At 47.1% G+C, this 12,934-nt stretch overlaps 1 protein-coding gene across 6 annotated transcripts in view; it reads left to right on the forward strand.

The window, feature by feature from the left end:
* The window catches only part of LOC142557485 (phosphatase and actin regulator 2-like), a 139,373-nt gene that overhangs the window by 14,098 nt on the left and 112,341 nt on the right, over positions 1–12,934 (forward strand). Inside the window, exon 1 of one of the 6 annotated variants that reach the window (XM_075669370.1) lies at positions 7,201–8,286. The exons of the other annotated variants lie outside the window; for them this stretch is intronic. Coding sequence (XP_075525485.1) covers positions 8,223–8,286 — 64 coding nt within the window. The 5' untranslated portion in view covers positions 7,201–8,222. Of the gene's footprint in view, positions 1–7,200; positions 8,287–12,934 lie in introns of those variants that run through there. 6 annotated transcript variants of the gene reach the window in all.

Raw genomic sequence — 12,934 nt, forward strand, 5'->3', positions numbered from 1 at the left:
GTCGCGAGGGAAGCAAATGGCTGCTATCCGGCGCGAAGCACAAGCCACAACCGTCTCGAAACGCTAAGCCTGTACGTGGAAAGGAGTCTGGTAAAGTTTACTCTAAACCGGGCGGAACTCATCTACGATGATTATCCAAGTTTGCGAGTACAGCCGTAACCCTTCGCGCATGAGGCGTGTACTGTAGCCAGGTGCTTTCTTCGTGACATGGTGCGCCTTCTGGCGGTGCCGCCGTGCAGTCCACGCATACTCAGTGGCCCCATACAAAGTGATCCAAATTAGAGTGAAGAGGTTCATCGACGAGCTGCCCGTACCCATAGAGTTTCTCACAATATTACATAGAGGGAAATCTGGCGCTGTTGTCTGCATGGGAATGCTGGTATATTGTGACTTCGGATTGACGTCGTTCTCGGAAAGCCAGGGAAGCACCGTTCCGTCTGTCAGGATGATTAATTTTCTACTAAAACATCACGTAAAAAGCTGTTTTAGCTTTATCAGTGCAGAAAAACGTGTTTTGTTTAACTATGAGAACTTGCTATTGCTTGTACAATTATGTGATTCGTAGAAAGTATCTTCGGGCCGCTAAAGTTGGAGGACAGACGACAAGATTCGCGCTCGCTTTGAAACAGTTTGTCGTCTGTTCTTGCTATTCTTCGCTTGGTCATGCGTTGTAGGTGAGTAGAGACGTGATATGCGTTAATGGAAACATTTTACGAAGTTTTTACTTTAAGAACGCGTTATTTATGTAGCTATATCCACGTTTTAGACGAAGCCTCTTACAACACCAGCTAACAAAAGCCTCGCAGACACATATACCGTCTTTCCCATGACGACACAGCGTCCCTTGGGAAACTACCATAGACGGTGGCGCCAGATTTCCCTCTAGGTGTTATAGTGAGAAACTCTATGCCCCTACCCCGTGGGGCATGCCCACGCGTGCTGCCCATAGTTTTTGACTGCGCCATTTCCGGGATACGATCCGAATTTTTTCTGGGCCAGGTGGATAGCTAGATAGCCGGAAGGAAAGCTGGTTTGTGTATTCCAAGAATGCTGCTCCCATTAAAAAAAATAAAATACACATTGTGACGCTAAATACGCGCATGCCGTCCGTTACCTGCATAGAGCTTCCTGAAAAATTCACTAGGGGGAATTTCGGCGCTGTGGTTGTTCAGCTACCACGGGAGTGACGGTCAGTATATGGAATTGTTTGATCTTTGTACTTCCTTCTGATAATATTTGTAAGAAGCTCTGGTCACCTGCAAGTGCCGATAGCGTAGCGTTAAAGATAGGCATGTTACGCAATATATACAATATTTGGATACAAAACGAGCCTCAAAGGGTGCAGACTTTCCTTAGGGTTGTTTGTCTTTCGTGCCGTGCGTGCCTTTGTATGGCCTGTTGGGTAGTTAGGGCATTGGGCTGTTGCGCGGCGGGACCCTGGTTCGAATCCCACCCACCGTAGATGTAACTTTCTTGTTCAAGGGGCCCCAAGCGATGCGAGACAGGAACCGGCTTACCGCAAAGCACCTGACAAGAGGCAGATGAGGCTTCGCTTTAAAGAAAAAAAAAAATGTCATCTTTACATGTGACTTCGCGGGCACGGTTTGGGTTTATGAGGCGCAGGGTTTATGAGGCATCCGCGTAGAGCAGACTTTGCACCGTTCGGCTGTGGCACGTGCAGGGCGAGCGTTTCGCTTTCTTTATCTTTATTCTTCCTGGCTCTTGTGTTGTGTAAACGTTTGCGTTCGATAACACGCGCCTTTCGAATGTTGCCGCATACCGCCGTCATTCGAGGCTCTCGGACATTGCTTCTGCAGAAGGCAAGAAAGAAAGAAAAAAAAACTGTAGAAAACGAAATAAGAAAAAAAAAACATACCGCTTCCGGAAGTGCGGTTTGTCTCGTCGCAGCAGGACGCTGACTCAGGGCTGGGGCCTTCCATTCGGTATCTCGATGTCTGATATATTGCCCGCCTGTACGGGGAAAGCGGAACAGTGGAGGTGCTGGATCCTCTTCCTCTCTAACCACGTGACCGGCGCCGGCGACGGGCTTTTTGTAACGCGTTGGCAACGTGACACACACACACGAACACGCACACACACACTCTCTGTCGTCTGAGCTGCTGAGCGCGTGGGTGGGCGATAGCAATTACTGTACTAATTTTTAAACTTAAGAGGAAGCTTTAGCTCGGGCCCAACTCCGACGCGGCCTATTCAAATACATGTAAAACGCGAAAAAGTTTTTCTGGGATAACCTCTGGACAAATATAAATAAAATTTGTTGCATTTGAAATAGAAATAGGTAAATTCTAGTGACTGGGTTTTGATTTAGGGCCTGAATTTTGTTAAAAAGGCCTTGAAATATTCGACAGTTAAAAAAAGATAGGAGCAATAAGTTTACAAATTATTAGCTGTGCATCAAGAACAGATATCGCGGTTCTGTAAACGGCATACATTAGATCATTCAAAGCGGACAAATTCGAAATATCATATTGCATCTTACGTGAATTTGTTACGTTGTTTACAAGGGTTCTGCAAAATCTGTATTTCCATATTACTATTTTTTTTTAGATTCATGTGTAACATATCATTTTGTCCGCTTTAGATGTACTATTAGATGCAATTCAAAGAATTGTGAAATCACTTTTCGTTGCTGAGTTACAGATTTGTTAACTTGATAGTTTCGTTTTTTGAAAATTTTCGATTTTTGCCAAATTTTAATGAAATATTGACGACCTAACTCAAAAATTCAAAACCAAGTCACTAGATCTTAAGTTTTTCTTTTACATGCAACAAACCTTGTCAAATTTGGTGCAGTGGTTGCCGAGAAAAACGAATTCTCCTTTTACATGTATTTAGATAGGAGCACCCAGCTTCCGATTAAAACGTAAACTTGAAGAAATGTGCTCGTGTTTGCCTCGACTCGCACAGACTAGCGCCTGCTCGGGTCTAATTACTACTCGCACAGACTTTTTTATGTTAGAGAACCCGGAGGGTGCTTAATCTTTGCCTTTATGAGTGGAACGCGATATCGTTCAAGGATCCTCTGTCTGCTTCTCACGCTTCCCGGCAACTGCAACTTATGTAACCGTGACATTTACCGGGAGACGCTGGCGCGCGAACGTTAATCACGAAGGCGAGCTTTCTGGTAAAAAACGCGGCGTCTTGCATGCGCCGGTCCCGGAGGTAGTGCAGGGCCGTGACAAAAAAAAAAAAAAATCATTTTCAGGTTTTTTGTTATTGTTTCGCAATTTTTAAAAATATGTAAGTCTGAGAAGATTTAGGATAAAAGGCATGCGCTGTCGGGGTGTTCTGTTTCGTGCCATCTGTTTGCGGGCTGTCATTCTTAAAATTCCGAGGAATAACTTTGTCAAAAATGTGAGACAAGGTATGAGCAACTTCAGTGGTAGAATGGTGTGGCAATATGACGCGCATATACCGCACGACATGTAGCAAGGCGTGGCATGTACGTATATTTAAATGTATACAGAAATTTTCGCTCACGGACCAACTCCGCCGACGGCAACGCCGGGTTTTCTGCGACACACAGCGCCCTTAACGCTGTCGCGTTGAAGTTAAAATTACGCTTCATTGAATCGATCTGGTTGATTTAAACTTTCTCGATGCGGAATGGTGCGTCGGCTTCCGGGCTCTTAACTAACCATTTTATTTTCGTATTTTGTTTATTTATTGCAGCTTTCTTTTTCATACTTTGTTCCGGATTCCTTTTTTTTTCTTTTTTTTTTTGCGAGCAGTTAAAAACAGCTTCGTCCGTACCAGCCATCACGTGTGATTGCCTCAGTCATCGAATGTGCAGTGGTGCGGGTAGCCATTATTATTCGTAGCGGCGCCCCAATATGGCGTCCGGAGCTTGAGTGCGCTGGGCATTCGTGTGGTTTAGCTATATATATAGCTATTTAGACGGTGCTAATTGGCCCGATGGGCGCAGCCATATTCAATGAAAGGAGTGCGGGGAAGCGGATTTCATGCGCTGCGATCGCGCGGTGATCGTGATAATTTAGCTCGCTCCCGGCATGCCGTACCCGGTCGTCTGACCGCATTTCTATATCAGATTGCCGCATACAACCTCCCAATTGCGACGCAGAGAGGCGTCGTTCTTGAAAGCAGGCGCCCGAATCGGGGTCGTAATTTGCTCGTTAGAACGCTGCTTAACACGACGACCCACTAAGAAGGTACTGCGCAAATTTCCAAGCTCGGAATGCGGAGAGCGCTCTATCCTTCCTCTCTTTCTATCAATCTTGGATGTTTGCACAGTATATAGATTGCATGTTCAGTATGAACTAGCTATAGTCCGCAGCGGAGTACTCCTGTGTATGATACGCGCCTACGCTGGTATACTTCTCGCATTTTGATATTGCTTTGCTAAAGTTGGTGACAACCCGAGAACGGGAAGTTGGGGGTCGCCGACGAGAACTTATGTGGGGGCGCCGGCCAATCACCTTCGCTCGTTTCCGTGACGTCACGGCGGAGGCGATCGCACTACTTGCGGTATCGGAATATCTCGGGAATTACGTTTGAGTGCGCGGGGATACGGAGTGCAGGTTCATTGTGGTTGTGTGGGCAGAACTTAGGTGATACCAATCTTGTCTTTAGTATAAAGAGCTTTAAAACTGCTGTGGATGGACTGATTGATGATTGATTGATTGATAATTGATTGGTGGATTTATTGATGAATTTATTGATTTATTGATTGATGGATGGACGGATTGATGGACGAATTGATTTATTGATGGATTGATGATGTGATCACGGCGTTTGAACCAAAAGAGTGGCCGAAGCCACCAAGCGGATGATTGTGGTTTTCTTTCTTTATTTTTACCTTGCTTCCGCGTTTATTATCGGTCCTTAGAATCGTGATTCGCGCTAACTGTCTATAAATTTAATGCCATATAAGAACGGAGCTCTTTTTATGCTGTGTGTTCCCAACTCTTGCGTAACCGGTATTCCAGCCAGCCATCATTCATTCTATTCTCCGCCGCGGTTTCATTCACCTGTCCTTCATATTTGTGAAAACCCGAGGCGTCCGGCAAAGTAACTCCGTCGTCATTGAACCACTGGACGGATACTGTGACATGCTCACAAAGTGTGCCCCATGGTCTCTTCGCTATTCCCACACATTACCCGTGTAAATGGTAGCAGTAATCAGCGAGATTTACAATGTGACACCGTGTTAGGATTACCATAAGAATGCTCCATTTGGCCGTATTAGTAGCAGCAGGAGTACCTGTTCTTACATCTGCTGGCCAAAGTCTGCGGACTTCTTTTTTTTCAACATCGAACATCTAAGCTAAATGTGTTTTATTATTTCTCGCTAAAATTTTGCGTGTTAGTAATAGTAAATGTAAGAGGGGTGCCGATATTGAAAGACCGGTGACTCCGCCGTCAATTCACGAAAATGAGTTACGGTAATTGGCTGGTGCATCGACAGGATTTCAGAGTTGGGCAGTGGTGGTATTTCCATTCATAGCTTCTCACCGACTATAGGTCAACAAATGAATCCGAAGTCTTCCACTGCGGCCTCTCTGATGAGCCCAATGTCGCGTCTCGAACAAGCTCACCAGTTAATGAATCGGTATACCTGCCAACGACATTCTTCAGGATTTTGCCAAATTTTGTCAGAATTTTCCGTGATGCTTACGATTTTGGACCGCCTCTACGATTCTACAATTGTTTCGTCGAGTTTTAAGAACAAAAAATTGCCTTCAAAAAAAAAAAAAGAAATTAGCTCGTCTGTCTCCGACCTCACCTTTGCGAGCGAAGCCTCCGAGACCGGGATGCGTGCGTCTACCCATCTCTGAGACCATGGTACTACAGTGCGATGTGTATCCTCTAAACGGTGTTTGCTCCGGGCCAACTTTAAACAAATGCGAGCTATTACTCTCCTCCACCCTTCCGGTGCTGTGTCCGCGGGCATTTTTTAAATATTAAGGTTCACAGGTTGGCAGGTGTTCTTGATTAACTAAAAGGCTTTTAGTATTTCTTGTACCCTCCTTAACCGTGTATATCAGATGCCCAGCGGTTGCCTTATGAACGGCCAACTCATCTAATGAATCAGTAATCAAACCGTTAGTCAGCCAATCGAACAACCAATCAATCTTGCATTACAAGCTATCGCCGAGCACAGCGCCTCGAAAAGAGGCTCCGAGTAAAAAAAAAAAAAATACAATTGTGGAAATGCTTTGACTCCGTTGTCTGCTGTACGCCCACGCCGGTTACCGAAAAAAAAAAAAAAAAAAAACCCAGGCGGCTGCTAAAAATTCATTGTCGCAGTCCGCCGAATTCTATCGTCAATGAACGCGAGTGCGTGTGGTCGTGACCTGGTTTCGACTTTTCCAATATTCGGGAACGGCGGTGAGCTCTCATTCACTTGTTTTCTATTTTATTTTGTTCCTGCTTAGCGTTTGGGTTCGTCTGCTGGTGCTTCTGGATCCACTTTCTCTTTTTTTTTTTTTGGGGGGGGGGGGTCGAAGGAAAGAGGTCAGGGTTGTTTCGAAAGTGGACGGGAACGTACGCTACGCTTCAGTAAGCGGAGTTGTTGCGAGTTAAACCGTGTACGGCGCCGCACAGACGTATTACCAGAATGGTCGGCTTCTTTTTCGTTGTTTTCTTTTTCTAGCGACTTTGCGGCAATTTAGCGCCCGTGGTTGCGTAGCTTCATCTTTCTCTTCCTTTTTTTATTCATTTCAGAAGTCACGTGGTGCTGAACGCCGTCGCGCGCGCGCGCACTGTTTTGTATGCCCACACACACTGACAGCTAATAAAGTGCCTTTCTTGTTAAAGTGGAAAGCGCTTAGAAAAAAAGAAAGTGTTCGGGGAAGAATAGTGCATGCTGATCACGGAGAAGTTTGGGACTCATCGTTTGAGCCGACGGAGCGTATGGATCGGAACTTTTTCAGTGGGAATGGTTTCGGAAAGTGTTCCGCTTTCCGCAGCCTAAAGCAGGAAACCTTCCCGAATGCGCCCTGAATGCCAAATGTTTTTCGCTCAATGCGGAGCTGCACTGCCGTAAGGCCGCCGTCGTGGGTGCTTTAATTCGTGCATCCGCAGCTTTCGCGCGCCGTCGTTAGATGGCGCTGTGCTTCGCGGCGGCAGTGGCGTCAGTTTCGGTTCTTTTCCTTCTTGCTCGCTCTCCAGCTCCTTGCGAAGGTGTCGGAGGGGTTTATTGTCGCATTTTTCTTTTCTCTCTCGCCCTCTACACGGATGTCGACATGCCTCGCACTCTGCCTTGATCGTCTGGCCACGGGTGCGCGCGCACGCGCCTCTGTCGTCTGCTGCGTTGTCGTCTGCTGCCGCGCGTGAGAGCGCGGTCTCCTTTCGGCGGTCTGCTGCTCGTTGCGGCGCCGGCGTTCGTGACGCTGTCGTTAACGCCAGACGACTGTCTGCTTGCGCGCTTTTGGGGTGCGAATCCCCGCGAATCACGGCCAAACCATTCTCGTTTCTTGAAACGGAAGCGCGCCGTCAAGGTGACGGTGCACCAAAAGGAATTGAGGTGTGGGAGAACAACGCCAGGCGAGAAAGAAAAGAAGCCCTGAAACCTGCGTGAACGGAATTGTTGCGGTTCTGCCCCATTATCGCCGGCATCGTTGTCAGGGGGTGCGCTTCGTCTGTTGCTCCGTTTGAGAGATTCGTCTGCCAGCAGTCTTCGTTCTGGTCTGTCCAGTTGCCGCTGACACGCTCGTGTGAGGTGTGCGCGTCGTCTGGCTGGTGGTTTTCGCCAGCAGAAGTGTCGTCTGGTAGCGTCAGAAGTGTGTCGTCTGGAGAACCGTCGTCTGCTCGCCCCTCTGGGCCTGGCACACGACCTGCCCGGTTGCGCATGCGACAGCGTTCCTCCGTCGCAGGCTGGTAGGTGCTGTCGTCCGGATTGTCGTGGTTGTCGTCTGCTGGCCGTACGTCGGCGTCGTCGTCCGTTACGGTGTGCGCCTGCGCACCGCTAAGCCTGTCAAGTCGCTCGCAGACGCTGGTATGAACGCTGCGCCGACGGGAGAGCCTTCCGTGTCTACAGCTCAGTTCGTCTAGATGCCCTTGGGATTCCTTCCTGTTTCGTGGTTGTCAGTTCTAGTTGCCAACCGTGTCACGTGTGTTTTGTGTGTACGGTGAGTAAGCGTGCGGCCGTCATCAGCCGTTCGTGTTCTGCTTTCGAGGAAAGGAGGCGTCGTACACCGGTCACCGACATTTCCAAGCTCGTGTTCAAGGGCTCCTCGTCCATGACCTGTATGCTGGTCGAGTTGCAACCGCCAGGTCGCCCAGAACTCCCAGCGTTTGTTAACGGCAAGTGTTCTTTCCTTGTATCGAACGTTTCTGGTGTCCATAGTTACATAATAATACGCACATATTCTATTAGTGGTAGTGACAAATTTTAGCAAGGCTTCGGGGAGTGTTAGGCATTTATCGAAACGTGCCGAAGGAGACGTAGTACACACTCCGGTGGTCGTTGTATTGCGTGGGTTGTGTGTTGTACCTTAAACATGGTAACTTTGCTATAATCACATTTGCTATTTGACCTGGATAGTTAGTGTGCCCTAAATGATACGAGGCCTCAATTAACGTGGATACGGAGGCTCACATCGATCGCAGTAAAAGTACCAGGCGCCAAACATATCTCAATTGCGAAGCCAGCTGTCACTTTTCAGCATGGATAATAAAACGCCAGGTGAATAATAACAACATCTACGCTTAGCGTCACACCTAACGAAATGTAACCAGAACGTACAAGCATACGCGACTGTTGTTGTTTACATTGACAAAGTCGCTAACCTATAAAATTTCGAAAATTTTCATATTCATTAAACTTTATTGCGGTTTTAGAGAGTAGTGTAAGCTTCATATTAAGGCATATATGCCCTGTCTGCTTCTTCTTTTTTTTTTTTTTTTTTTTTTTTTTTACATGCCGCTTGTGGCTTGAGATCCGCAAGCCTGCTCATGATTGTTCGGGATGTTGACGGATGACATCAAAGGTAATGTCACTCCACGGAATAGTAGTCGTGAAAATTGTGACGGTCGAGTTGGCAGGATGTAAACAAGCAGCTGAAGTGGAACGGAGGTAATCTTAAGTTAATGAATAGACGCTTAAGGTTTAGACATAATGATTGATTTCTTAGAGAGGAATGTCGCAGGCGCTGAATGATGTTCTTTTTGGCTGCTCGTATGGCTTGTCCTTACAACACTTGCAGTGAAGTTCAATAGTTTCTCTAAAGGCAGTTAATTGAAGTCTATGAAAAGTCAACAAAAAATCTTCAGAATGTGAGCGGGTACTTTTTATTTTTTTTCTCTCGTTTCTTTAGAACTGTCAGCAACTCGTACCTCCGTGCAGTGAAATGTTGTCGAACCCACCACCTTTGAACTGTGGCAGGTTCCTAACTGATACTACGGCAATGTTCTGAAAAGGAGTAGAAGAAAATAATAAGCGTCGTCTACAATATACCTACAATATACCTCTTTATAGCTTCCTTTTAGATATAGCCCGTTGCGGGGATTGGCGGAGTAATTTGCGTACGTCCTGTTTTAGTATGCAAGAGCGGGGTCGCCCCCATCTCGGCGGGCTTATTAGGGCGACGCTTTATGAACGCGGGCATATTCCTGCGGTTTTTAGGATGACGGGTGCTGTCATTCGCGGCGGGCGCTTCCCCAACGGGAGTCCTAAATTTGAACGCAGTCTATGTAGTGTATGGATGCGCTTGCGTCATGTGGCTTCCTCTTCTGAATGGGCTTCGAAAATGTGGGCAGCTCCTGCGAAAGACCGGCTCCCACTTTTTTTTTTTTTTTTTTTTTTTGGCATGCCTAAATACATTAGGACCGCCGAAGTACTTGTGGTTACGCAATCGCTGGGTCGATTGGACTGCAGTGAAATCTTGATCGGCGCTTGTATTGGCTTTCTTCCTGTGCCACGCAACCAACTCGCTGGTTTTATTCCTCAGCAAGGGGGGGGGGGGGGGGTGTAGGCTCTCGCGACCGTGTACCTATATATTAATAAGGGCCACTGAATTGCAGAACTAAAGTCAGTTTTAGCTGGTAAAGTGTCTTTTCGGAAATCAGTGTTCATTCGTCGCCACAATGGTTATATTGCAACGGAAAAGGGAGTCCGAGCTTCTCTTACGTTACTGTGACGTCACGGATCCCGAAAGTACTTTCTCCAAAATTGGCCCATTTTGGCGCTGGAAAAAGGCACATAACAATGTTTGGTTCAGGCTTGGAACGTGCGAAATTCTGGAAGCAGGCTTTTCCACGCTATTAGGCTGGAGCTGTATACAAGACTGCCGACAACCAGATGCTCATGACCAGATTTCGCCGAGGGTAGGCTAAAGAACAGCGATGCCATAGCAAGCTATTAATAGGATAAGGCGGTGACAAGGAGGTAGTGGCACCAATGTCTGCGCTTCCGCTTTATTCTCCACTTCTAGGGTGACGTCCGCCGATCATGTGCGGGGCGTGTCAAACGACATGTGCGAGGAGGTGAGCTTGCTCAATTTCGAGTATTGCCTAATAACGAGACTCAAGTAAATTAGGTGGTGCGGGAATTGTGCGGGACAGCCTCGCCAGCCGCGTTGTCGTTCTCGCGGCCTTTCTGGCCTTTCCATCTCGGGGTTAGTGACGTTTTAACTCTTGCAGAAGCGCTACTTTAATTACTAGTACAGCCTAATTTAACATCTAGTTTCCCTTTAAGGTGCGCGTTGAAGAAACCCGGATTTGTCCGACGAAGCGTGGGTGATCTGTGGTATTGCTCTCCCTTATAAAACTGGTAAAATGCTTGGTCTCCTTGGCAAAATATTGGTGAGTTCTGGAGCTCCCATGAATTCCTGTGCAACTTCATAATTCTTAACTATCATTGATGAATGAAAGCAAGGAACTCGAGTAACTGATAAAAACACGATTTCAGCCTAGAGCAATCACGCTTTATTTCGAATTGGTTGCCGAAACGTGGGGAATTTTGCAATCATTGAGCGATCGCTTGTTAGGAATATGTTTTGCCAACAGATGTCATATCGAACTTCCGTTAAAGCTTGGAACTTTTTCGTCTGCTTTTGCAGCCACTTTGAAATTGCCTACGCTATAAGTGTACTTTTCTTGCTTAATGAATGCTGCTTTGCACATTTCTTCTCAGAAATATTTGTTCTGTTTTTCTTTTCCTCTTCTGCAGAACGGAGCAGATCCTCGCGTTATATTATGCACTTTGTTTTTTCTTTTCCGGGAGTCTTAAACCTAGAATGTCGGTTGGTGTTTGGCCAAACGGATTTCTTCAGATGGAAATCTAACTCTCATTAGATTTAGCTGGAAATCTTCAACCGCCGTGTAATCATCGACAAGCTCACTAATTCAGGAGGGTCTCCTTCGTTGAAAAAAGCGCGTGCTGCGCCTACCGGAAGATCCCTCCGCGCTTCGGCAAATAGTTCCTTTGCGAGTGAGACATCCGACATACCCGCGTATAAATTTCGGGTGTGGCGGTAATACGCCACGTCATACTCTGAAGCGTATATGTACAATCGGGCATATGCTGAAGCAAGCGTGCGCATCACAGCAATTCTCGCAATACATCCACGCGGCGTTTGATGTACGGGCGCCGTACTGGCCAGCTATAGCCAAACACACATTACGCGCTCCTCGTCTAATCTGTACACGTCCTAGGACCTATAGTGTGTGCGTATATAGTCGGCAGCCCCCGCATGCATTATGGCCTTGTTGCCGCGTTCCCTAGACGCAGCCGTGGCGTGTTTGTGTCTTCTGGTGCGGCTTTCCTTTTTCTTTCTGCGTGCTGCAATCGTTGCCTCCTCGGTCGCTCTGATGGACGGTCCTTCTGCGACGGTGCCTCGAGGGCTGCTGGCTAACGGCGTCCCCCGATACTCTGGTCGGCCTCAGCGCCTCGCTGCCAAAATAATAATAAACATAGTAGTAATAAACAAAAATAAAAGGCTATGCACGGCGCGAGCAAGGTTACGCCTCTTTCCTAATGGTGCGTGCTGAGTGCGTGGTCCCGCCATGTCGTCACCCAACTTTTCCGCAGTGATCCGAGCGGGCTTCTGTTTGCTGCGAGCTCTTGCGCGCATGTGTGTATGTGTGTGTGTGCGCGCGCATAAGTCGTACTTCTGTTCTCACGATACGGCGCCGTCTGCTTCTCCTCTCTGAAGGCTGCCTGCCTTCCTCGTCGTCTGTTCTTAATGCGTGTTAGATGCATACGCGGTACGAAGTGGTTTCCTGCAAAAAAAAAGTTATACTAGAGTTATACTCGGGCGCTGCGAATCGTTCAGCTTCTATTGTTTAGGTCATTGATTTGTCAGATCATCGTGCTTGGAAGGAAGACAAATTGTCGTCAAACGGACTGTAGCACAAATATATAACGACTCCACCCCGCACCCCCCCCCCCCCCCCCCACGTACGAGCTCCCCAGAAAGTTCCGCAGATTAAAAAAAAAAAAAAGAAAAGGAAAATCGCCCTCGTCGGGGTTCGAATGTGGGACCAGGATGAATTTGTCATTTGAGAAGCGGGCTTCCGCAGAATTGATCTGCCATAATCTTCGTGCCGATAGCTTCCAACGTTGTTGTGGCGTTAATTATTACGCTTTTTATCTTTTTAAACATACAATTATATATATATAAATATATATATATTTGCAGTGCGTGAAAGGCCTACGAGTTCTGCAGAGACTGCGCAATCGTTGCGAATTGTCGCATTTATAGCTCATTATTTTGTTTAAAATGACCAATTTGCAAAGTAAAAAAAAAATGGTTCGAGGACGCAGGGACGACGTTTCGGGCAAATCAATGCGTGTATACTGCCGCACTGCACGTGACGGATGTATAACTGTACGTGACGTCACCGACGCAGCTTCCCACCGGGTCGTTTCTGCAGTATGGCGCCCGTAGGATGACGTCATTGCAAGACACTCGATATCGTTCTTAATATACAGTTCGAACCCGCGATACTG

The sequence above is a fragment of the Dermacentor variabilis genome, chromosome 9 (genome assembly GCF_050947875.1).
Source record: "Dermacentor variabilis isolate Ectoservices chromosome 9, ASM5094787v1, whole genome shotgun sequence".
NCBI lineage: Eukaryota > Metazoa > Arthropoda > Arachnida > Ixodida > Ixodidae > Dermacentor > Dermacentor variabilis.